Source organism: Polyodon spathula, chromosome 32, assembly GCF_017654505.1.
Source record: "Polyodon spathula isolate WHYD16114869_AA chromosome 32, ASM1765450v1, whole genome shotgun sequence".
NCBI lineage: Eukaryota > Metazoa > Chordata > Actinopteri > Acipenseriformes > Polyodontidae > Polyodon > Polyodon spathula.
In genome coordinates, this window is record NC_054565.1 from 5,082,875 (window position 1) to 5,107,681 (window position 24,807).

At 39.6% G+C, this 24,807-nt stretch overlaps 1 protein-coding gene across 1 annotated transcript in view; it reads left to right on the plus strand.

Moving 5' to 3' along the window:
- Positions 1-7,921: 7,921 nt before the first annotated feature.
- Positions 7,922-24,807, plus strand: part of LOC121303296 (exostosin-1c) — a 71,517-nt gene continuing 54,631 nt past the window's right edge. The window contains exons 1-2 of the mRNA XM_041233886.1: positions 7,922-8,652; positions 15,713-16,941. Of these exons, the coding sequence (XP_041089820.1) occupies positions 16,007-16,941 (935 nt within the window). The 5' untranslated portion in view covers positions 7,922-8,652; positions 15,713-16,006. The remainder of the gene's footprint in view (positions 8,653-15,712; positions 16,942-24,807) is intronic.

Genomic DNA, 24,807 nt, shown 5'->3' on the forward strand with positions numbered 1-24,807 from the left:
GTAGATCAGGCTTTACTTTTATTTTCTCTGGGTTTTTTTTTGTTTTTTTTTAGGTAAATATGGAATGAAAGAATGGGAGAAAGTATTCAAAAAGCAATCATGTAACATGAAAACATTTAACATGTTACTTTTCAAAAGTCATTTTTGTAGAAACAGAATTATCACAAAAGTATTTCACAATCTGTGGAGAAGTTGCAGAATTTCATCAAGAATAAAATATAAATATATATATTTAAAAATACTGTAGATTGTTTTCAGGCTGTATTTGCTAATGCACTGAGAAACAAACTCGAGAGCTCTGAACTATGTAAGGTAAGAGGGACGTGTGTGTCCCACAAACAACACAATGCTGACTTTCCTATTTTTGCACTGAGGTGCAGGAAACAGGTTTTAAAATTCACAGACAGGTTGCATCTGCTCATCCAAATGGTCCATTTCCTCCTCATGAGTCGCTCTCAAATGTGTTTGAAGAAGAAGCAGTTTGAACAGCCGCTCAATTCCTTGTGCTCCAGAAGGTGTTAAAAGGCCTCCAGTCACATTACTTATATATTTGATGCTGTGTAAAGTCAGTAAGGGTTTTTCTCCTTTAAAAAAACAAACAGGAGCTAATGAAAGACTGGAGTAAACTTTTTAAAATATAATCTTTAAATCTCTATCCAACTGGGGTCTGAGATTCTGTCTCTAATGATTTTTTTTTTCAAACTGGAGGAAAAGGTTATCATGAGTCCTAATAACCGTCTCGCTTCTTCCTGCGGTCACATTCGACAGTAATGATCCTCACAGAGTTTGCTCTCATTCCAGTTGACTCTTCTTATACATTTTATTTGTTCTTTTTATAATTAAAAGCACAAACTTTAAATTTCACTCAGAAGAGGATATTGTGCACAGATAGACCACTAGTGTATGGAGATAGATAAGTAACATGGATCGACTGATAGACACACTGATATTGTAAATGGCGATAAATAGATTGATACTGCATATATAGATATTGTGGATATATTAATAGTTCGATACTGTAGATAGAATGATGTATTTATAAACACTGTAGATATTGCATAGTGTTAAAGAGATTGATAATCTATAGCTTGATAGTCACTAGATGGATTGATAGATACTGTAGATGGATCAATGAATGTTGTAGATCGACTGATATACTGTACAGAGATATGGTAGATAGATCAATGATATGTGTGATATTGTAGATAGACTGATATACTGTAGATAGATCAATGAGAGTTCATGTGTGTGATATTGTAGGTCGCTTGATAGCCACTGTAGATTGCATTTAGTAACACTACATAAATTAATACTGTAGATAGTTCTTCTCTGAGAAGAGACCCCTGGCTGTATCCATCAATGCTAATACCCTGTCTGTGCTGGTGTGCTGTGAGTAATGGTGCTGTCAGTGGGAGCAGGCTATCTATTCCAGCATCTCCCCCTCCAGCACTCTGAAGATACCAATTAACTGAGCGCCCAGAATAGACTAAAACAGTCCATTAACAAACTCATTTTTATAGTTTTTAGCAGGTGTTTATTTGATTTCAACATTTATTATTATTATTATTATTATTATTATTATTATTATTATTATTATTATTATTATTATTATTATTATTGTTAATTATATACTGTTTATTATTACCCCACTGTTTATATAATTAAAGTAGACTTCATAAAAAGTCTGAAACTTTTTTTTCTTGACTAATTGCTAAAACAAATACCATTTTAAAAATGTAAGTACTTGTAATCCCTAAGAAGTGATGATATTACATATTATTGAATAGTTTATCAAACACTCATTCATAAACTATTCAATACAGCTGTGAGAAACTTATAGTACAAAACATTTTGGATAATGCATTCTTAAGTGCAGTTTTGTCAAGTAAGGATTTTTATACTGTGCTTTAAGTTTCTTAACGTCTTTTTTTTTAAATTCATATTCAGATATATAGTCTCCAGTTTTATAAATAATGAACATTTGCCAGTGCTTCTGTGTCATTAAAATGCAATGAAATATGAAATGAAGTTGAGTGAGAGGAGCTGAGTTCTGCTGTCACAGGGGGCAGGGTAATGATGTGAAGACGCAAACACATCTAGCGCTATCTAGATTACCCCTGGACTTTTAGAGCATTCTCAACACTCACTATGTCACAAATGTATTTTTAAACACTTTAATTAGCAGTATATAAGACCTGGAGCGGTCAGATGTTATTTAGCTAGATGTGAAATGGGTAGAAGCATATGCACAATAGCGAGTGCCTGTCTAGGCAGAGTATCTGTAACTGGGAAAGGTAGACTTCCCAGAAGACAACTACTGATCGGACAACCAGAGACTAGGAAGAAGATGGCTGCAGAGGACTGAGCTGTCTGAGAACACATCAGTGAATCCACGCACTAGCACAGCCTGCAGGTAGGTAGTGACCATTCAATATGGAGTGTGTACCGGACACTGGCTGACTGGTGCCGCACTGTGCTGTCAGGTCAGATATATCTTCAGACACTAGATGGCAGTGTGTCAATGGCAGAAATGCAGTTTCTGATCTGACTGATGGAACAGCTCAGCTTTCTATCACACAGCACTGGCTCCAGGGTACCACTGGACACACTTCTCAAGGTCTTTATATCAGAATGCATTAGCATTCAATTTTGTGGCTGTAAAAGCCTAATGTTATACAGCTATTAACCATTAACTTCTGCAAGCCCTTAAATTAATTGTTTTTGTAAAATGCACAATTTTATTTCTCTTTCCCCCCCAAAAAATGGTGCAAATTGCATTTTGGTGTGAAGACTGTAATGCAGCGTGGCCCATATCTCTAATATTTGAAGCAGGGATATCTATTCTCTACAGACTGAGAGCGGTTGCATTTGTTACACTGAGGAGGATCTGTTAGCAAGCACAGTGAATCCCAGTGTTCTGTTCATTTTCCATGCTTCTATATACTGTCCTGTTAAACAGAACCGGACATGCACACAAAGGTGCGCAGGCAGCCCCAGGGTGTGTCTGTTTTAAAACAGAGGTGGTTTAAACTAAGATTTCATCATGGAGAAAAGCAAACGACATGTTTTATATTGCATTATCGAAAGCTGGAACAACAAAGATTTTGCATAGTTAAGCAAGAGAGATGGTGTGGAATATTTCAAGAGAGATGGCATCACTGTAGATGTTTGTGTCTGAGCCTGCGTGCCACAGAGATGTTTGTTTCTGAGATGGCATTAGTGTAGATGCTAGTTTCTGACATATTTTCCTTTGACCAGCTTTGGTCTTATTTCCCTAGCATGATGCATGGTGTGAGACAAAGCACATTAATAACATCTGTGTTTCCTCTTTGCTTCAACAAGGTCAGCAGAAGCCCCAGATAACAAGAAGTTACATTTAAGAGTTTTGCTAAATTCTGACAGGCAGCAAAGAGCTATATCCATGCATCCCAAGGTCGAACGACAAGGCTGATCATTGCAAACTGCTGATGTGCACCAGCTATGTACAGATTAATTTTAAGAGTTCATTAACACTGCATTGATTCAGAGCTTACATTAAACTCAAGAAAATCACACAATGTTTACAGACAGTTTCAATGATTTCTTTACCATGTAAAGGGACAACATAAGCAACGGGTTGCATAATGGAAAGGAGCAAATGGCTGATGAAACAATAAGAGCTTGTGCAGTTTAACTGGAACAATGTGCACACCGCCCCACACAGGGCGAGTTATGAGGCATTCCGTGACATTTACCTAAAGTTATAGCATGTCACGTTTAATAAAAGTGAATGGTTTTAGAACCGGTTTTAATTGGTTTGATTATGGTTTGTACATACACATGCTCAAAACAGCTTATTAAACAGAAACAAAGGTTTTTTCATCCCTCCGAGGTCACAGCTGCACTCTGAGCTATGAAAAGCCAGTCACTCCAACATGGGTGTGTTTCAGGCCACATGCCAAGCCAAAGAGCTACAAGGTCAAGGCAATACATAAGCAAAATTTGAAAAGCCTTACAGTGTGTAGTATTTCAAGAGAGATGGTGTGGAATATTTCATTTTCTAGAAAAGAAAACCGCCAGTCAAGCCTCACATGTTTTGCTGTATCAGTGGAGTGACCAGTCTTGCTAAATGAGTCTGTAGGGTTACAAAGAGAATGTCTTCATGCAGCTACAGCAGTGTGCACATTTATGAGAACACCTCAAGAGTTGTCATTTATATCCTTTATATCCCTGCCTGCATGAAAACCTCTGGGTGTGAGCATTTCAGTTTTCACTCAGTAATCAATTATATAGAAACAATAGGCACTCCTGTGTGAAAAGGTTAGAGCACTTTATGCTTTAATTAGGCACCTCAAACAACTTTTTAAAAGTCTTTTATGCATTTTTCATATGTGGCAGTGTGTTCCTTTTCTCCTACTGTTTTTAATTAATTGCATGTGTGGCCTGTTTTGAAGATTTTCAGTTCCAGTGGTTTGATTTCATAAGGACAACAAATCCAAACTACCGAAGCAACGGGGTGCTCTAATAGTCTTGTACACTACTGTATTGAATATCAAACCCTTGGCTCCTGATCGTTTTACCAGTATGCATAATGGAAGGTAGCTATGAAACCCAGGACTGGGTCACAGCAGAGTCTGTAGATGTACCACCAGGAGAAGTTGTTCAAGAAGCTCCTGGGATGTAACATTTTATTCAGCAGGGGCCAGATTGTTCAAACTCCTGGCTCCTGATCATTTAAACACTTCATTTACAGTAATTCTGAAACCGAGAACTGGTTGCTGGGTGCAGGACATTTTAACCAAAAAAGGTCTGCTTTCAAACACAAATTGCACAAATCCGACTCTTCATATTTTCTCATATTTCATTTTTGTTCTCCTAATTTCTAATATCTTAATGCGTTATATGTTAGAATAAATACAAAAGGGAAACAGAAAGATTACATTTAGATGAATTGCTTTCATTTAAAAACCCACCAGACTTTATACGATGCCATTCTGTACTAGAATGAAATATTGATGGCATGCTGCGATCCTATATTCAAGGGGATTCATAATTCGCACAACATCAGCATCGTAAAAACTGAGAGGTAGGCTACAAGGAGGATGCGATACAAAGGCAGATGTCAGAGACAAGAGACACTGTGTGACTCGTCATTTGGCACCAGAAGGTTATTTAATGATGTCAACATTTAAGTAACAATGCAAAACAGCAATGTTGCTCTGTATATTGTCTATGCATTAGATCAGGGCTGGCCAGCGCGTGGCTTCTGGGTCACATGGCTTGTTGACCTCCACGATGAGGCTCTTTCCATTAAGACAATCGCTCATTGTTTGGCTAAAGCAAGACAGAATGCAGCAGTGTCTGGTTAAGAGGTCTCCCCATGACACTGCAGTAAAACCTGTCCAACTCGGCACAGCTTGGGCCAGAGTGCTGCTTTACAGAGGTACTGTCAAATCCAATACCTTACAGTACTGACAGCCACTCTGGTACAGTACATACAGTAGACTCAGTGTGCTGGTTTGTAGAGGGACTGGAAGAGACAGATTTGACATGATTTATTTCATTTGTTAACCTAGAGAAAAACCAGCTGAGCGCTTGTTTCAGTGGGGCTCAGGCTAAAAACTCTTCCTGTAGATTGTGAAGATTTGAGAAGTGCTTTGTTTTGAGTTCAGCAATGCAAAGAATGCAGGCATGCTTGGCAGCTGTCTTGCGTGGTTTGAAATGTGTCCTGGTTAGAGTTCAGAGGCTGTAGAAACACACATTTTTTGACACTCTGCTATTGAGGAATGGACTTCTGTTCTTTCAAAGTGTACAGCAGTCACTGACTGTAGAATAAGCTTGTTAACAACACTTTTAATACGTCTTCCATATCACAGGCCCTATTCACAGAGACTTAACAGTAATATTTTATTTTGGCATGGCACATATATGGAATTGATATGCAATTACCCATTTATCACTTACATTAAACATAACAGCTATAAACAATAGGGAAATGGAGCCATATGGAAGGTACTGATGCACTTCCAAAACATAACTATGTAACTTTGCAATGGCATAGATCTATTGACTTGTGTATTGACATTAACTGAATTTGAAATTAAATATTTATTTGTGCCACACAAAATACCGTTTCTTTAAAGAATGTTTTTCTGTATAACACACAGTCCAACGTTAATGAAACTGCTCTAGAGTGTGTATAAAGGACCCTAACACTTCAGAATATCAAACAGGAGTATGATGAGCTAAAATTCATAATATATTCCTTTATAAAATGGCACACAAGTGGAGACAGCAATCTCATTGGCTAACGAGTGTTCCAGCCTGTGCAGATGTCGCAACACAAGCACAGGTTGCAACTTTCAGAACCACGGCCTGTTTCATTTATCAACCAATTCACTGGGAGAGGTTGGAGCATTTGACAAGCACAATAACACACTCCAGGGTGATCAAATACAGTGTAATACCCTCAGGCCTGGACTGTGTAATGACACTTGGCTTTGCTTCATAGTAAACAACACTTTCTTATTAGATCAACTATGGTATACCTTCAGCAGCTTTCAAGATGTAAGTGCACATGTAAAGAAATAGGTTTTATTTGTATTTAACAGTATGGTGGATTTTACAGTGCTGTGCCAGGTAAAGATTTATTTTCATCTCATAGGAATCTTCTGTGAAAGGGATATAGAGGAGGCAGCAGCACGCCCGTCCGTGTGTCACACTTCACATTGCTCCATATATCTTGAGATCTTATTTCATTTTCATGAAACCTGGTATTAACATTATACAGCGTGTTATTGGGGAGATCGAATTGTGGGGATATAGAGGGGTGTCTGTCTGTCTTCATCAATCGGTATGTCACACTTACATATTTGCACATATCTGGAGAATCGCTTATCAAGACGGGGATTAAACATTTCATTGCCTTATTGTATAATATTCAATACATGCTGTTGACATATGTCTTAGCCATCCACTTTTTCATCTTGCCAATAGCAATGTTACTGACATGCTTGTTTTATTTGCTTTTCTGTAAACTAATCCAACATGAAACACAGTTATCTGATACCCTACTGGCAAAATCCCCATTTCTTTTTAATGTGACAATAATGAATCAGACAGGTCTGCAGTCCACAGTCTAATATCTCAGTGGATACACGTACCATGGCTTTAAACTGTAATATAATATTTTGCAGTTTGAAATAGCTGTGCAGGGGGGATATTTTAAGCTGGAAGGACAGAGCTGAGAAGGGGTGGGGGTGATGGCTAAGGTCCTAAGTGGGAATGGCTACATTTAGACTGGACTAGAAACGAAGCACATTCTATCTGACCAAAACATCTCCCATGGCAGGAAGTCCAGAATGTCACATGGTGATTTTTAAAGAAAAGTTATACTAGAAACATACGGCCGTGGCTGTAAATTCCACATCAGAACTGACAGATGACCATTATTTATAGGATAGTACAGAACCAGAAGGGGGTGCTCAAATGAAAATAGGATGGTATTCAAGACCTAGAGCAGGTGTTAGCATCGTGATATTTACAGCATATTGGATTCTTCTTCTGTATAAAAATACAAGTGTGAAAGACAGACAGAAGGATGAGCAGAGACAGGCACCTTCAAAAAAAACCTAAATCCGAGATGCCCAATAATCTATGCTTAATAATGTTCGTACGTAGCGTCATTCCATTTGCATTAGACCCCCCAGCTTTTAAAACTGAGCTTAATAAAATAAACAGCTGGCATCTCTTTGATTCAATAAGTTGAATGAATGGATCAGCTGTTTAAAACGTGACGTGATTTACAGAAAGGGGTCAAGTTACTGTTGGCAAACAGAAAATTTTAAAAAAAATAAATAACGTTCATGTCCACTAGATGGCAGCTCCAATCATCATTAAGTCAGCGCTTTTCCAGTATGACTAACAACATCTTCAGTGAGAAAGTAGTCCGAGTTAAGTGATCGGGCAACAAACTCTCCACCCCCAACTGTACTGCTTTCCTAGAAAAAGGAGAACATTTCGGGGTATCATTCTACTCATATACAGCTTATTTATAAAGGAGACGATTATCTATTCAGAGATACCCGGGTATTAAGTAAGTGGGTCTGAATGAGGAAAAAGGCTGGCGGGGCTGAGCTGCACTGTTGTGGATGTGAAAAATGGATCACAGCGCAACAGCGCGGTGCATTTAGTTTCGGGAATGCGGGATTCGCTAATGCGATATACGAGGGGAGAGAGTGTAAACGGGTCGCCTCCCATCGCTCCTCTTCCTGCGTCGATTCAGTACCAAGCCCGGTGCAGTGAGCAGAAGGAGGAATTGCTGCTTGTTTAGTTGCTTGCTCTGGAAAACATTGCATATGCAGCAGCAGCTGCAAGTCGTGTTCATACAAGGAAAGCAGTCTGCAGAATGTTTCAGACAAACTAGGATAAGCGATTAATGTTATATCACTCGTTCAAACAGGATATGTAAACAATGTGAAACTGCGAGGCGCTGTGCAATGTGCAAGGACGTTCTCCACAGTTTTACAGGAATATGTTGTGATATATCTACCGCATGTATACCTGTGTGCACAAACTCAGCGGCGAATACAGCTACCAGCACAGCCAGGTTGCAGGCGAAGAGACTTATTGCACAGCCACTGCAGCATCTCCGGCAGTGGCTGGAACAGCTGGGTACTGTCTTCCATTTGTTTTTATCTACGGTATGAATCTATTAGGACTGCTGGTGCCGCTACATGAAGAATCCAATTTCGCGAAATCCGAGTACGTATAACAGATGCAGTAATCAATAACAAGTAAAAGGGATCGTTTTACGCCGGTGACAGGGCTGTGGGTTCGTTTAATGTACCGTGGTGGTGATCCAGCACGGTGTGCTGTAACCAGGGGTGGCGTGCCTGTGCTAGCTCACTGTGGCTGTGTGTGCGAGTCGAGACGGCTCGCTTGTTGAAATTGGTGTGCGTGTGTTTGTATTTCCAGCTGATAACACACGCATGCTCTACTGTGCACTAGAGGGACTGACACAAGCTCAGCTTTTCATTTAAATACATTTTTTAAAAAAACTCTTTGGTTGGAAGTCGAAGGCCGTATTGATAAAGAGCGGACCACAATCACGGAGTTTATCTGTTTTCAGTTGTCAAAGCCTTTCAAAGTTTACCGGTAAGTCTACAGATGGGTCATGTTTAGGGGCTGTGGCAAAATGTAAACCAGGATAATACTACTCAAATAGATAGAGTTTTTGAAAATGTTTTTTTTTTTTTTTTTTAAGTTAAAGCAGACTCTGTTTAAACAAACTAATGTGATGGGTAGTGAGAACAAACGTGCGCATGTGCCTATATAAATATTCCACAGGTAATATATAAGGACCAGGGTTCTATGCAGTGAAAGAAACGGTAGACTGCATTAGGGTTCAGCCATGCAATTATTAATTATTCAATGCTAATAATGTGCTGATTAGGTTGAACGGGTTTAAATAACACGTTAATGACTAAACATTACATAATTGCAATAATAATAATAATAATAATAATAATAATAATAATAATAATAATAATAATAATATAAAACCACCGAATAATTAGTTAAAGAAAACAATGCACGCATTTATACAGGACACGCATTAAAGATTGAAACTATATTTTCTTTTGACTCCTGTCCTTAGCACCTGGGAGCGCTGGTTCATTTTCTTGCTGTCAGTTCATCTTCAGAATAAAGGATCTGTTCTCTATGCAATGTTAACCTGCTGGGCTTTGTCACGTTATTGAACTGTATTATATTCAATACACACCAATGCAGGGACAATCTGAAAATACTGACACTGATCGACGAAGGCAGTGCTGTATAAGCAACGAGGAGATTAAACAAGGCCGTGAACCTAATGGATTACCCGAGCCTATTAACTTATATCAAAATAAGTTGAAGTATGCACAGTCATTAGACAGTTCTCCTTTACCATAGTCTTTACCTTTACAAACAGCTCCCTAATAAAACACGTGTATTCGTTGTAGCGCAAGCTGTTGTTGTATATTCTAAGAAGGAAGGTAGAAAGCATCTCATTACTGAACCGATCGCAGAGCCGCGGTAACTGTGCTGCTTGTTGCCAGGACTGCGCTCAAGAGATCGAGGGTCCGATTCAAAGCTTCCCTTCCACGCTTATTAGAGGGGACGGCAATACTGCTGCTGTCAGAATAATTGTAGGTAGCAAAATAATACCGTAATTCTTACCCTTCGCTACTTGGCTGTCAGGTGTGGTTTTAAAGAAACACACCGTACAGCTAACATACAAATTCGTTTTCAAACACGGTACTAGTCTTACTCTCAGGAAGACTTAATGTTTCACTTGGGTCAAAGTCTATTACTGTCTGAAAACATGTCAGTCCCGAGTGGGAGCAGTTCACTTATGACTGGAGAGCAGGGGTGACCTTAGAGCAAAGCTAATGTAGCAACAGATGGACCTATGGAAAATGGAAGTGTAAAACAGCTAAGATGTGTTGAATTATTTTGTTAGCTGGGCGTTTTATAACCCTAACCCCACTGTACCAATCCATTTACTCTTGGTGTATGTACAGTACTGAAGATCCTGGGATTACATTGCAGCGTCATAATCACCATGACCTGTCATTAAGCAAAACAAAATGCCGCCCTTGCCTAGTGTGGTAATGAACCACACTCTGCAGTGTAAAGTGACATCAGCCCTTGAGAAATCAGCAGCTGGCTGCAGGGTCACCATTAGTCAATCTGCTGTAATCCACAAGATTAAACAGTATGCTTAACCCGTTCAAGTCCATACATGTTGAAAAAGGCAAATGATTGCAGCTAATAAAATAATTCCATAAGCCTGACCTGTTTTCACAGAGCCGCACCAGTCTGGACACACGTTAAAGCAAACTTGTCTTTATTTTGAAGCGTGATGTCTGATACTACCCTAGCTTGAACAAAGGTCTCTGTTTTCATGTCTTAAGCTGAGGGAACATAAAGCCACTTTGTGGCTTGGAACTTGGTTTCAGGAGACTAGGTTTCAGTCCACTGCACGACACACCAGGGGAGACTTGGGGTTTGATACAGCAACGTTGCCTCAAACTAGGTCTCCTGGAACCAGGTTTTAAGCCACTGCTCCTGAGAAGTGGCTTTGTGCTCCCTCAGCTAACTCAGGAAATGTGTTACACTTGTACTTCCTGGGTCATCACACCTCAGCAGTGTTTTCTGGTTCAAAGCATGTTACTGGCTGAAGGCATGTCTGTCAATAGGGGAAGCAGCTGATTGAACAATTTGAAAGGACCAGGCAAGTACAACACTATCTGAAAGCATGCCTTGCAAACTGAGATGGTTTTCACCTGGTGTAGAACTGGATGTTATGTTTTAAAACAGAAATGTACCCCTTGCCATGTAATATGCAGATCCACGTGAAAATTCCCATTTCTGAAAGAATAGTTTAAATATGATATTTTTATCACTTGAGATCTTTTTTTGTATGGAGTTTATGTGGTTAAAATGAAACAAGTCTTTTTGCTTTGAGTTCACATTCTCTGTTGACTCACAGTTTGTGCCAAGGAACACAAACCAGCGGTAAACACATGGAATTAAATATTTGCAACTGCATTTATTTTCTTAAAACTACAGTATAGTGAATTCATTTGCAAAAATAAATTCAAGCAGACCACCCCAAATGAAGCAGCGCTTTAAAGAGCAAGTAGCTTAAGATAACCCTGTCTTTGTGTTTCAGTGCCCTTTACCCTTTTTACAATGTTTGCAATTATTCAATTAGTTTCTTTATTATTTCTTGATATCAAAGTGTGTGTTTCATTGACTCTGTTTTTGTATCAGCAAGTGTCATAAACACAGAGCTCTATATACCTGCTTTACCAGCTTGACAAGTACTGTGGGATGTTCTGGAATCGGTCTACCCTGAAGGGACAGACGAGCCCAGCTTCATAAATAGCCCGTGCTGGCATTTCTCATGCAACTCTGGAAGTAAGTGTTAAGTAACCTGGACTTCTCTTTAGCTGGATGTCTCGGTATATCTGTCTGTCTGTGATATATCACTTTGTGTGCTGGTCTTGCTTGTCTCTGCATGTTTTGTTATTGGGAAGCTATTTTTAAAAAGTAATCCATTGCACTGAAAAATGTAATCAGATTACACTTTCATGCAATGTGTTGCATCCAGCACTGGAAATAGCTTGGTTGTAAATGTAGAGTAGAAAGCAAGGGAGGTTATGGGTCGCTTATACAGTATTACGCACTGGTGAGACCACACACATGAATATTGCATTCGGTTTTGATCATCCTCATTGCAAAAAAGGATGTTGTGGCCTTGGAAGGAATTATGAGAACAGCGACCAGGCTTATTTCTGGGCTAAAGAGTATTGAAGAATCTACTGCAGTTAGCCAAGAACAAAGCAAGTGAGGGGAGATTGGATTGAAGTTTTAAAATCCTAAAATGAGTTGACAAAGTTCATTCTAGTGGGTGGATGAAAGTACCAAGCCAAGTTGCTGAAACATATAATGCTTTCAGAAGTGACTAGAGAAAGTTCAGCAACCGAACAAGCACTGATGGGTTCAATACCTCCTCTCTTTCATATACCGGTCTGTACTGCAGCCTAACTGACCGCATCTAGTACAGCAATTCCACGGGGAGTGGAAGCAGCATCCTGTTTCAGCTGAATGAGTCACACCAACCTGAGCTACACAGTGTAGAGATGACAAGCCTACCTGTCACTAATGTAGAATTCACTGTTCTGACTTCTGCTGTAATACTGAGACACCCTTTTCTCTCGGTCTGCCTCTGACAAGCTTTGAGCTCACTGTTCTGTCTGTGTTTTTTGGGTCCAGGAAAATAATGCAGCACCGTGATCTTTCAGCACTTGCTGGCTTCTCCAGTACTCAAACCGACGGCAAGAAAATAAAAACCAGAACTTTTGGTCCAGTCTACTAAAGGGCCTTATTCAATTAACTTTTAGCAGTGATTTAGAGAAATCCGGATTTATACAATAAACTGAGGCAGTATAGACCCATCTGAATGACTTTTCTTGTTCTTGATTCTTTGCTTTGGTATTAATTCCGTTGATTCAAAGTGTCTGTTGCTCCCTGGTCCCTAATTCACTTCCCGCTTCACTCTAGTGTTCAACAGCCTTGGACAGAATCTCTTTAAAGGTGGTGCAGTGATGATATTGCTACTGCTAATATGAGACAGGATAATAGGTTGTAAAGTTGTGGATAGGACGTCTTTAAAGGTAATGTTGCTAGTGCTAATAAGAGGGAGGGGAATTGATTTTAAAGTCTCCTGTAAAGGTGATTTCTGATAATGATGCCAGTGCTAGTAACATGTAAGAAAGTAGTTTTTAAAATTTTGCTAAGCAGGGAGACTAGGGATAATGTTACTAGTGCTAATAAGATAAAGAAGAAATGATTTTTCAGTCTTAATAAGCACTTCTTTAAAGGCAGATCAGTGATAACATTGCTAGTGCTAATACAGTGTGAGAAATGGATTTCAACGCTTTGCTGAGATCTCCTTTAAAGAGGGATCAGTGAGAACGTTGTTAGGTTTAGTAAAGGATGGATTTAAAAGCTTTGGTAAGCACTCTATCTGAATGGCTGACCTTGAAGTTAAGATATTAATGCAGAGTATCGAGTGTCATTTTGGATCTTTTAGGAGATGTCAGTATTCGAAAAGCTGGAGGCTGGAGAGACAATTAGCTCACAAAAGCGCTGCCAATAACCGACTGTTAAAAACTGCATCTCCCAATGCAAAGATAAACAGGGGATATATATCGTTTACCCAGTGATTGATTGCTTGGGAATTCAGGATTAACTAAAATGGAATCTTGGGGAAAAAATCAATAGTTTAACTAAGGAATACAGTGAATTATTTATTGGGAGAATGTAATGCAATCTAAAGTCATGTTCAGCGCATTGACACTCGTACAGGTACAGTATATGTTTACTGCTTCTGAAACAAGCTCCCCCTTGACTCAATAATTCAGAGGTCCTGGGACTCAACAGTGGGTCACGTGGGACCTACAGCGACCTTGCTATTGCCCCAGGGACCCCAGCACCCCCACACAGCTTCAGGAGATTAAAAGCTGTTCTAACCGCGAATGCAGAGGAGCCCGGCTGTTTTGCATAGCGGTTAAGAAGCCCGCATATGGAGTGTTTGCCAGTTTGTGCCCAGCCTCCGCCCTGGCACACTATCTGTCTGGTATTTTCACAACAACGCACACCTTGAAGTTTCTTCTTGCGATTCAAATAGAACGGCCCGTTCCAGAAACCTGAGAAGTGTATGAAAACAAAAGCCTTTTTTGTTAAACGTTTGACTGAGCGGCAAACAGCAGCTCCACAATGGATTCAAGAAAACACACTGATTATTTCTTTTATTTTGCTGCAGCAGCTCTGTTTTTTGTTTAAAAGCAGAGCAGTGTATTCGGCACTGCCAAATGGAAAGTTTTGGTTTAGCAATGCAGAGTTTCATTACAGAATTTCTGAATGTCATTTTTACCATTTTAAACTTAAATCTCAGTCCTGAGCTGAGCACCCCTTCCCTCTGTGATTCAGTCCTGGGCCCCTCTCAAGCAAAGTCTGCCCTTCATACTGTGGCTTCTGCCATTTGGATCCCACTACTGTTCACTAAGGGCTAGTTTAGGAGAACCCAACCTACTGCACTTGTGACCTGAGCTGGAAAAAGAAATCCGAGGCTTGTGAGTTAGCCATGGATCCACTCGTTTTGTTTTTTAATTGGACAGTTTCCGAAGCTGCGTGTTATTGCTCATTCCAGCTCGAAGCTGCAGTGTCTGTATAAGGGTGCATTGTAGCTTCCAGCCAGTGGGAACGAAGGCAGGAATTCTGTTTGGACCAGTGAAGAGGAAGGAGGGGGCTTCGTCTAACCTGGGAAACTGGAGCAGGTATAGCTATCTGAAAGCGGCTATTGTGTGGAGCTGGCACTGGGAACAGTAATGTTTCCTGTACTGGCTGCTCAGCCTCTGTTTATTTTGTTAACCAGCATGCAGGCCATGCATTGGATCCGAATGTGAAGACCTGTAGTGATCTGCTGTGAATGCACATGTGTATTTCAGGTATCGCTTTAGCCTGTGTAAAAGCTTTTTCTCCAGGGGTTGAACAGTTTCTTGATGAATTAATTTCATACATTGGCTGTTATACATTTCTGTTCTGTTAGTCTTGCATATTTGGTGTTGGGAGAGGCACACGCTACAGCAAAAATGTTAAATGAAGAGTGTTCCCTGATACCGTGGTAAAGATAGCGCTCAGTTTTTTCAGTTACGCTTGCTGTTGGTCATGTCACCTCATGTGTTCAGGGACAAGGCATGTCTGCCAATTGGAGAAGCTGCTGTGCGGTTAATGACAGGAATGAGTGTGTTGAAGGATGTGGTCAGTTTCACTCTCCGGGTGAAATTACCTCGTGGGAGGCGATTGGTAACTTGTTCAAAAACGATCCATTACGTGGTACAGAACAGAAAAGCCAGAGCACATGTTGTTATGTTTTTTTTATTCTTCCTGTGTGATTTAGAGGACAAATCTCAAACCCCAGTGCACTAGAGCAGACATTTTGAAAAGAGCTTTGAAGTTATAAATGTAAAAAGTTATCAAGATTTTAACAATGAAAAGAAAAATTACAGGTACGCTATTTAAAACAGTTGTAGCAACACATGTTCAGAACTATATATATAACAAGAGTAGACTGTATAAATATTTTTTTTTTAACTAGGTTCTGTTTTGTCTCCTGTAGCCGTGAGAGCAGGACTGGGAAGGACTTTGGAGAATGAAGCCTTCTAGGAACGATGCCACTGGAGCTGCTTTTCCTGGCACGTGTAGGATCCTCTGATTGCAAGAAACACGAGTGTGACGGAGTGACTCAGAGTCCAATTCTCTGACTGACTGCAGTCCCACAGATTGGCAATTTACTTGGAAAATGGCTACAAAGTCCAGGACAATCACTAAAGTGCTTCTCGTCTTCAAGATCACTTAAGAGTTTTGAGGATTATCCTCGCCGTCGTGGAAAGTGGGCACCCTGGAGAAACCCATGCAGGCTCGGAAGAAATACATCCTTCTAGCTTTCTGTGCCTCCTGGCTCCTGGTGTTCTACTTTGGAGGGGCCCAGATCCGACTCCTGAACTATGTGTCGCGGAGGAAGAACGAGGAGGTGAGACCCTGGCCCCTGTGGGTAGACAGGCATGCCCTGCAGGGCTACGCTCCTCTCCATGAACTCCAGAACGACGGGGCTCCCCAGCAGGGCTCCCCGAAATCCAAAAGCGAGACCAGGACCAACATCTACAAGAACAGCAGGTGCCGGATGGAAACCTGCTTTGATTTCTCCAAATGCGAAAAGTTCGGATTCAAAGTGTACGTCTACCCCTTGGAGAAAGGGGACCGCGTGTCGGAGAGCTATCAGAAGATCATCACCTCCATCGTGGAGTCCAGATACTACACGCCCAACCCCCAGGAGGCCTGCTTGTTCGTCCTGAACATCGACACGCTGGACCGGGACCAGCTGTCCGTGCAGTACGTCCACAACGTCAACGAAAGAATACGAGGTTTCCCTCTGTGGAACGATGGGAGAAACCATCTCATTTTTAACCTGTACTCAGGCACGTGGCCCAACTACACCGAGGACCTTGGGCTTGACTTGGGGCAGGCCATTCTTGCCAAGGCCAGCTTCTATGTGGAACACTTTAGGCCGGGGTTTGATATTTCCATCCCCCTGTTTTCCAAAGAGCATCCCCAGAAAGGTGGGGAGAGGGGCTGGCTTGTCTATAACAACGTCCCCCCTCGTCGAAAATATCTGCTAGTTTTTAAAGGGAAGCGGTACCTGACCGGGATTGGGTCAGACACCAGGAATGCCTTACACCACATCCACAATGGGAAGGATATTATTTCCCTCACCACCTGCAAGCACGGGAAGGACTGGGAGAAGCACAAAGACAGCCGGTGTGACTGGGACAATAAAGAATACGAACAGTAAGTCATGTGTTTTTTTTTTTTATTTATTTTTTTAAATATATTTTCTTGCAAGGATTGTCTCTTTACGAAGTGTGATATCTTTTAATAAGATCAGATGAATATGTACATTAGTTTGCAGGTTTATTAAAATACCCTGTTGCTGTAATTTCGGTTCATTGTGCCTATAAAATCAAACCACTCGAACTGACAATCTTGGAAAATTGTCAAAGTAGACAGATTAGTGATTTTCTAATTTATTTGTTGACTTTAATAGGCCACACATGCAATTCATTTAAAGTAATAAGAGAAAAAGAACACACAGCCACACATGGTAAAAGGCATGAGATGTTTTAGAAGTTGTGCCTAATTAAAGCATAAAGTGGTCTAACATTTTCACACATGTGTGCCTGTTGTTTCTATATCACTGATTACTGACTGGAAATTGTCACACCCTGAGGTTTCCATATATTGCCTGAAAGAAATGTGTTGGGGGTTGGCAGGGACAGGGTTAATTTCTGTCCCTGCCAGGAAGTGTGGGGGTGTAACAGCCACAGTTGTAAATTAGTTTATTTTATTTGATTACCTTTTTAATTGTTTTATGATTTAATTAGTGTCACCTACCTGGGTTTAGCAGGCAGGTATTTAAGAGAACCAAAATGTTTATTCAAGGCAGTCTGCAGTCTGTGTGCAGAGAGAGGCTGTCATTGTGAAAAGACCTGTGTGGTTAAAAGAAGGTAGTGTGTACACCTTTTTGCTTGTGCTGTACTGTTTATGTTTGGTGGCTGGTGAACAGCTTAGCGGTCCAGTTTTGTTAGTTTAAGGACAATGAACAGTTTAGCTAGTACTCCATGTGTGAGTTAGGTTTTTGTTTTATTTTGCTTTTTTTTTTCCTGTAAAATGATAAATTTGCATGAAAGTGCTTAAAAACTTAAATTTCTGATTCTGGGTCTGCTTCAAAAGGGCTATCGAACCTTTAAAATAAGAAGAGTCTTTTACAGTATATAAAGGATATATGTGACAAATCTTGAGGTGTAATGAACTTGCACACTGCTTCATATAAAAGCCACGCGCTTGCGAGACCACAAGGTAGTGGAACCTGAGGTAAAGAAACAGGACCGTTCAGCCTCAAAGAACAGGTAACCCAGGGATATGGAAACAACTTGGTGTTTTATTGAATTTTGATTGAGTGGGGGATATTGTATTCTGTGTTTTAATTACTGCATATATGTAAAGGTGGTCTGTAGATTAATGACTCCAGGGTCATTTGTTAGAAGAACTGTGTTTCTCCCACAGATCACCCAGTCAAACAATTTGTACAGCAATATAAGTGATACAGCTTTCCCTACTTAAATCAGCCTTATGGAAATTCTCTTGTACCTTTTTCACAGACATCAAGGGACAGAAACTAAAAACTAAGGTTAAAAAAAAAAAGTACAGTACAGGTGACTGTTTCTATTACCTGAGCTGTAGAATTTGTTGCAGCCTAGTTTTGTTCACGTGGGCCAAGTCACTGTATGTGATTCCAACTGCCAGTGAAAACAACCTAACCTGTCAATTCTGTGCTTTTTATAATCAGACCTGGGGCAGGTTGAGGAGCCTTCTAAATGAATCATTTAGCAGCTGCTTCTGTTTAGATAAAACACGTGTATTGTGATCCGCATCAAGCAGTATAAAAACTTGTTTTAGCGTTGCACTGTGTCATTACCTTCACACAAACGATGCTGACAATCTGCGATCCGTTGAATTGTGAGAACAGGTGCCACTGCACAGTGTGAGGGATGAATTCACTTCAATCTGCTCTGGGGGGCAGCTTCTCCACTGCCAGTATACCTCAATGACCAGGTTTATAAGAACAGACTAGGAACGAGAAAAGGCCATTCGGCCCATCCCATGTTAGCCCACCATTCCCCGACTGGGGGGAACTCATTTACAAGCACAGAATGTAGTGTCTCTGTTTTAAATGTTCCCAGTGTTTTCAGATCCTGCTACTTCACTTGGTAGGCCATACATTAATAACTGTTAAAAAAAAAAAAAAAGTGCTTCCTACCTTCTGTTGTAAACTTGTGCTCTGCTTTCATTCATGCCCTCTTGTTCTTCTCTCTGTGTTGAATGTGGAGTCCTGTCTTGGGTTAAGGCTATCTCTACCGTTTATGATTTTAAAGACTTCAAGTCCCATCTTTCCCTTCTTTTCTTTTTTCCAGGCTGAAGAGATTGAATTCTTTTGAACCTATCCTCCTAGCTCATGTCATTAAGTTCTGGGATCAGCCCAGCTGCCCTTCTCTGTACCTTTTTTGAGTGGTGTGCGTGTTTTTTTTTTAAGTGAGGTGACCGAATGTACTGTAAGGAAAAAAAATAAAAAAAAAAAATATATATATATATATATATATATATATATATAAGGATTGAGCAAGTAAAAAATAAATAAATAAATAATAATATTGTGACATGTCATGATTTAAAAAAAATTTAAAAGTCTTAATATTGGTTTTAATCGCATCTTTAATTGATACAATTACTGGATCAATTTCATTAAAGTTTATTACTGATGCTGTTATTTTAAAGTTCTTCTTGTATTGTCTTATGTGGTCTTGGACCTTCAATATCTGCTGATCCCGTGTGTCCCTGGTCGTTCCCTGAGATCAGAAAATGCTAATCATCTGACAGTCCCTAACATTCGTATAATAATCCAAAAAATAACCTAGCAAAAAAAAAAAAAACAAAAAAAAAACACGATGTCCTATTTCTGGATGAATTTTGTTTCCCCTTCAGTTTTATATTTATTTACACAGCATTTGCTGTTAAACTGTTCAGTCAGTGAAATCAGTTTATTACTCACCTCAATGCACTTCAAATTGGACTGCATTTTCTTATCAGCTTCCTGTAAAAGGGTATCCTTTAATGATATTTCATTGCTGTTTTATATAAAAAAAATCTTATAACTTAAAATTGTCTAAATAAAACAAAGCATTAATTGGGTAATATTCTGCTTAATTGTAACTTCTCGTGTGTCTCTCTATCTATCTATCTATCTATCTATATCTATATATATATATATATATATATATATATATATATATATATATATATATATATATATATATAGAGGTCTCTCTTCTCTCATACGAGGCTTGATTCATGGACTTGCAGCTGTCCAGAATTTTCTAAAAGTGAAACCGACTGGGTTCATTCATTTGTTGTTTTGTTCAAAGTGTATTTTGACAAGTGAAAGCGTGTTTAGCACACAGGTAGTGCGTCAGATTGAATGTAGCCTCTGTTTGATACTGAAAGCTTCAGTTTGACAGGAGATGCAGCAAAGATTAAAATAAACTTCCATTCGCAATAACTGCCTTTTTAGCACTTTGTTCCGTAATGCAGCTTTATGACTAACTTTGTATGCAAACGCCGGCTGCGCTCATTACTTTGCATGCATGTGCTCGAGTATATATTAAAACGATTTCGCAGGGAGTGACCCACGGTATGCTAAGAGGGTCAAGACAGAGGAGGGTTTTTTTCCTCTGATTTTAGTGACCAATTGTTATTTGTATTTATTTTTCCCCCTAAATTTGGAATGTCCAATTATGTTTATTCTCCTCACTGCAGCGAGTCCCCACACGGCACAGATGTTCCGAGGGCGTGTGAGCGTCCTCCGATCTATTCTTTCACTGAAATTAAATACATAAATTAATTAATACATAAACACAGTTGCCTTGAGATTTACAATCCATAAAGTGTTGTACAGAATCGCATATATAAGCATTTAATGTCTATTATAAACATTGGTCAGTCTTCATGTTTTAATAGTTTCACAAATCAGTGGATTGTGCATGTCCAATTAACTAATATCGCTTCTGTTCAAATCCAGTACACGTTATTTTTATTTTTTATTATTTTGTTTTAATATTGTTTCAAGTAATAATAAACTATGGCAAACTAGGTTTGCAACATTAAAATTGAAAGAAAAAATCCTGACATTTTTTGCCAGGGAAAGTTTGTCACGAAATGCTTCGGGATAGTAAATTTCACATTGTTTTTAAACAGTACACACATGGCCAAATAGTGTAAAACTTGGAAATCACTTTATAAATCAGACGCCGTTGTTTCTAATCCACTTATACATTAGTGACTGGCTTTTTTTTTTTTTTTGTAACTTTACTAGATTGCCGCAATTAAGTTTTCAGAAACTTGAGTGGCTCTCTAATAGCAGAAGAAACATGGGGGGAAAAGACATGATCAAAACTATTTGTCCAAAGGGTATAACAACAGAACTTCTTGTTTCCTCACACAAATGTTGTTGTCCCAGGCGTCGGGCGATACCCCTGGGCTAGAGTGTCAGGCTACCATGGGAAGCCAGGATGGGACTGGTTATAATTGGGTTAGTTCCCGCGATGAATCAGAAGTTTAGTTTTTCATTGCAAATGCACACGATAATTTAAAACGGTAAACGACCGTTTGCAAAAAAGCTTTTAAACGTAGGTACAGCCCTGAGTTTGAGAACTTTGCCCAGTATGTTACCAAAGTACTTCACTCCATGGAAACAACCACTGTGGTCGTTAGTTTTTTGATTTCCTCAATGTTTAAACTAAGTGCATACAACATTGTATTGTATATTAAAAAGGCTGAGGAGATATTGAATCGGAAATAAACTGGCCTACACTGTACACTTACTACCATGGTAACACTAAGGCTAATAACATTTGACCTGCAATGGTTAAACGTTTCGGCAACATTCAAAATTGTTTAACACTTGGCTAATGTTTCAACATTTAATCTAAACAACAAAACCCCTTGTTCTTGTACAGAAGTGAATCTCACTTTAAGCTCTCTGTCCCACCCTTGATTATGGGTCCATTGATAAGAAGCAGCAGTTTTTCTAGCAGGTGATGCTTTGCAGGTCACTTGGGTCTGTCCTGGTGTGTGACTGATGGTACAGTTTTATTTTTAAAGTGGGTCGCTGGAAAACCTCTACGTCTTCTCCAGAGTGTGAGTGAGTTCAGGCTGAGGAGAGCGGGATCAGGATCAGCCAGTTTAGGGTTACTCACCTGAACTGTTCCCCGGCTCAACACAAGCTCCTGCCTGCTTGCCTTGCATCACCCGAGCAGTGATCCTCCGTTTTAAGCTTGATTTTGCAGGTTGTACAATGACTGTCGTGGGTCTGTGGGTTTTAATGCCAGTTTGCAGCTCTGACCCAGGGAATGCATCCATTTATCTAGCTTGAGTACCATGAACTCTAATCTTCAGTCTGTTTAACATGATGAAATGTCATAAATAAGATGGTAGCGTCCTTCACGTGAATAGAAAGCCAGGACATGTTTTTTGACAATAAGCTGTTTTTAAAGTCCTTTGACTTATTTTATAATACTAAAAACAGTGACGATAAGCAGAGTTAACTTCATCGGCGCTCATCTGACAAAATAAGCTGTTGAAACAGTAAATCTACCTCTTTTGCTGTAGAACTGCCAAAGAATATAGCACCACTGTATTGATTACAGTAGTTTTGTGTAGTGCAATTTCTTTAGTACTGTCCATGTACATACATTAAAACCTGAGAAAGCTGTTTACACAGTGTTCTGTTTGCTATACTGTGTGTTGTATATAGCAGCACTTACATGCTGCACAGAGACTTCCTGAAGCTTTCTAAACCTGCTTTTATTTCCCTGAGTGCTATTAGTGGAAATCACTGGCACGACTCAAATGGGATTCATATCAAGCAGAGTGTGATGATAACCAAAGTGATGTCCCCATTGACTCCCGTAGTCTGGTCGGAACATTTCAGTGCTGTGATAATAAGCAGAAGGTGTCATGAACAGAAAAAAATATGGGTTGAGTATTTCTTGAGGTGCAGGTTTGTTTGCAGTTCAGTGGTATTTAGGAGAGCCTGGCTGCTGCTCATAGCTCAGTAACTATGGTTTGTTCCAGATTAACTCCATCAGAGACCGACCCTGGAAGAGCTTCTCAATCTGCAAACACAGCCCTGTTAGGGCCTTCTTTCAGTCACAGCACTGAATTGAAACTCTGTTTTCAATTGTCATCTGAAACTGTATTGGGTTTTTTTAGTATATTTTCATTGAAAAGTAGGCAAGAATTGAAGAGAATACTGCAGCAGAGATAGGTGGTTGATTGTGATGTCACTGTTTTAGAATTTACTTTGAAGTTCTATAGAAAAAACAGTTGGTTTTTAAGGACTTGAATAGAATGCATATTTCATTTGTTTTGTAGCAAACCCTCATGTGATGTAATAGAAGGAAACAAGCCATGATGAGTCAGATTGTATTTTGAGAATAAAAGAATTTGAATAAAATCGGCCAAAGTGACTGTAGATGCCACCACAGGCTGCAAAAGCTGCACAAATTTCCATCTTCAGAATGTATGCTCTACTTGTGTGAATGCTGTAGTGCTACAGGGCTGTATACAGTAGTGTCGCCACGCGACCGTTGCCCTGGTTACAGTACAAGCCCTGCTGAGCTGTGTAGCTTGAAACGGCAGAAAACATCGCTACAGCAAGCCAATGTCAAGTCTTGTGACAATCTGTGCATCGTTTTAGTCCTTAAGTTTTGGTCTGTAAAGTCTTAATAAATCAAAATAAATATTTTATATTGGGGTGTCAGTGTCTGTTTAATTTCCTAAATGAAATTTGGGGTATGTGAAACCAGCCCAATTTTTTTTTTTTTTTAACCAATCAGAAAAGCCATCCATAAAAATCCCACCACCACTATTTGTATGTGAACAGCGTTCCATTGTATATGAGGAAAAATAAATACTGAATGTAAATAAAGTAGCCTGCTCTGTGCACTTACTGGCTGTGTGAAGGCAAATACCTGGATTCGGACAGTAGATTTTGGACCATGGTTAAGCAAAATTCAAAAATTCTTAACACTAGGCTAACCTTTAAACTTAGAATTCCAAGTTTTAAAGTGGTCTCTAAAAACTGTGCACCTATACACAGAATTAAGTGACACTGGAAGCGGTTTCCTGTACACTTAGAACGTGCCTGGGACTGTAGAGCTCACTCAGACTGTCCATAACAAAGCATTTTAAACCACACCAGGTTCTAAAAAACCAGATGAAGTACGTTCCCATCTGTTCCATCTGGTTTAGGTTTAATGATTTATGTGTTAAGTGTTCAGTGGCTACCTTTTTAATCAAGTTAGTGTACTTCCCTTCCACTCTTTGTATAAGTCGTCTGTCAATACCTGACAAAGTGTGCGTGAAATACACTCTCTACTTGATTAGAGGGAGACCCTGAACACATCCAACCATGCAATATAGGTAGAGCACGCTAGCTTGGCTAGCGATGATGAACACTCTTTATAAATGACAGTATTGAACTGTTCCATGAGTTCTTCTGGCATGTCGGTGTGCTAATGAAGTCTGCATCTCGCCAGCGTGCTGCATTTTAAAACACTTTATTTATCCAGTTCTAACAGGAAGCTGTTTTGAAATGAATGCAGGGCATGGTGTATTGCTTCAATAGTATGTCAGTCTTAAATTAAATGCATTTAGTTATGAATCTTCTGTTCTGTACTGGGACGCTCTAGCTCTAATTAACCAACAGTGTAATAGTATAAAAAAAAAAAAAAAAAAAAAAAAAAAGGTTTTTGTTTTGTTTCCAGAGCTTACAATTCAATTTTTGGAAATATCTACACAACAAATCATGATATTCAGCTGATGTTTAGTTCTGCAGATGCATGAGCTCTTGAGAGAATCAGAGTCTAGATGACAGTGGTGCTCAAAGCCTACAAGAGCAGAGTGTAGCTGCAATTCCAACTTTCATCATCTGAACACGTGTAAATGATGCCTTTGTTATTCAAATCAATGGGAATGGCAAACGCTATGATATACACAGCTGCCCACAGTAACCCTGGACCGTGCAAGTGGTGGATACTG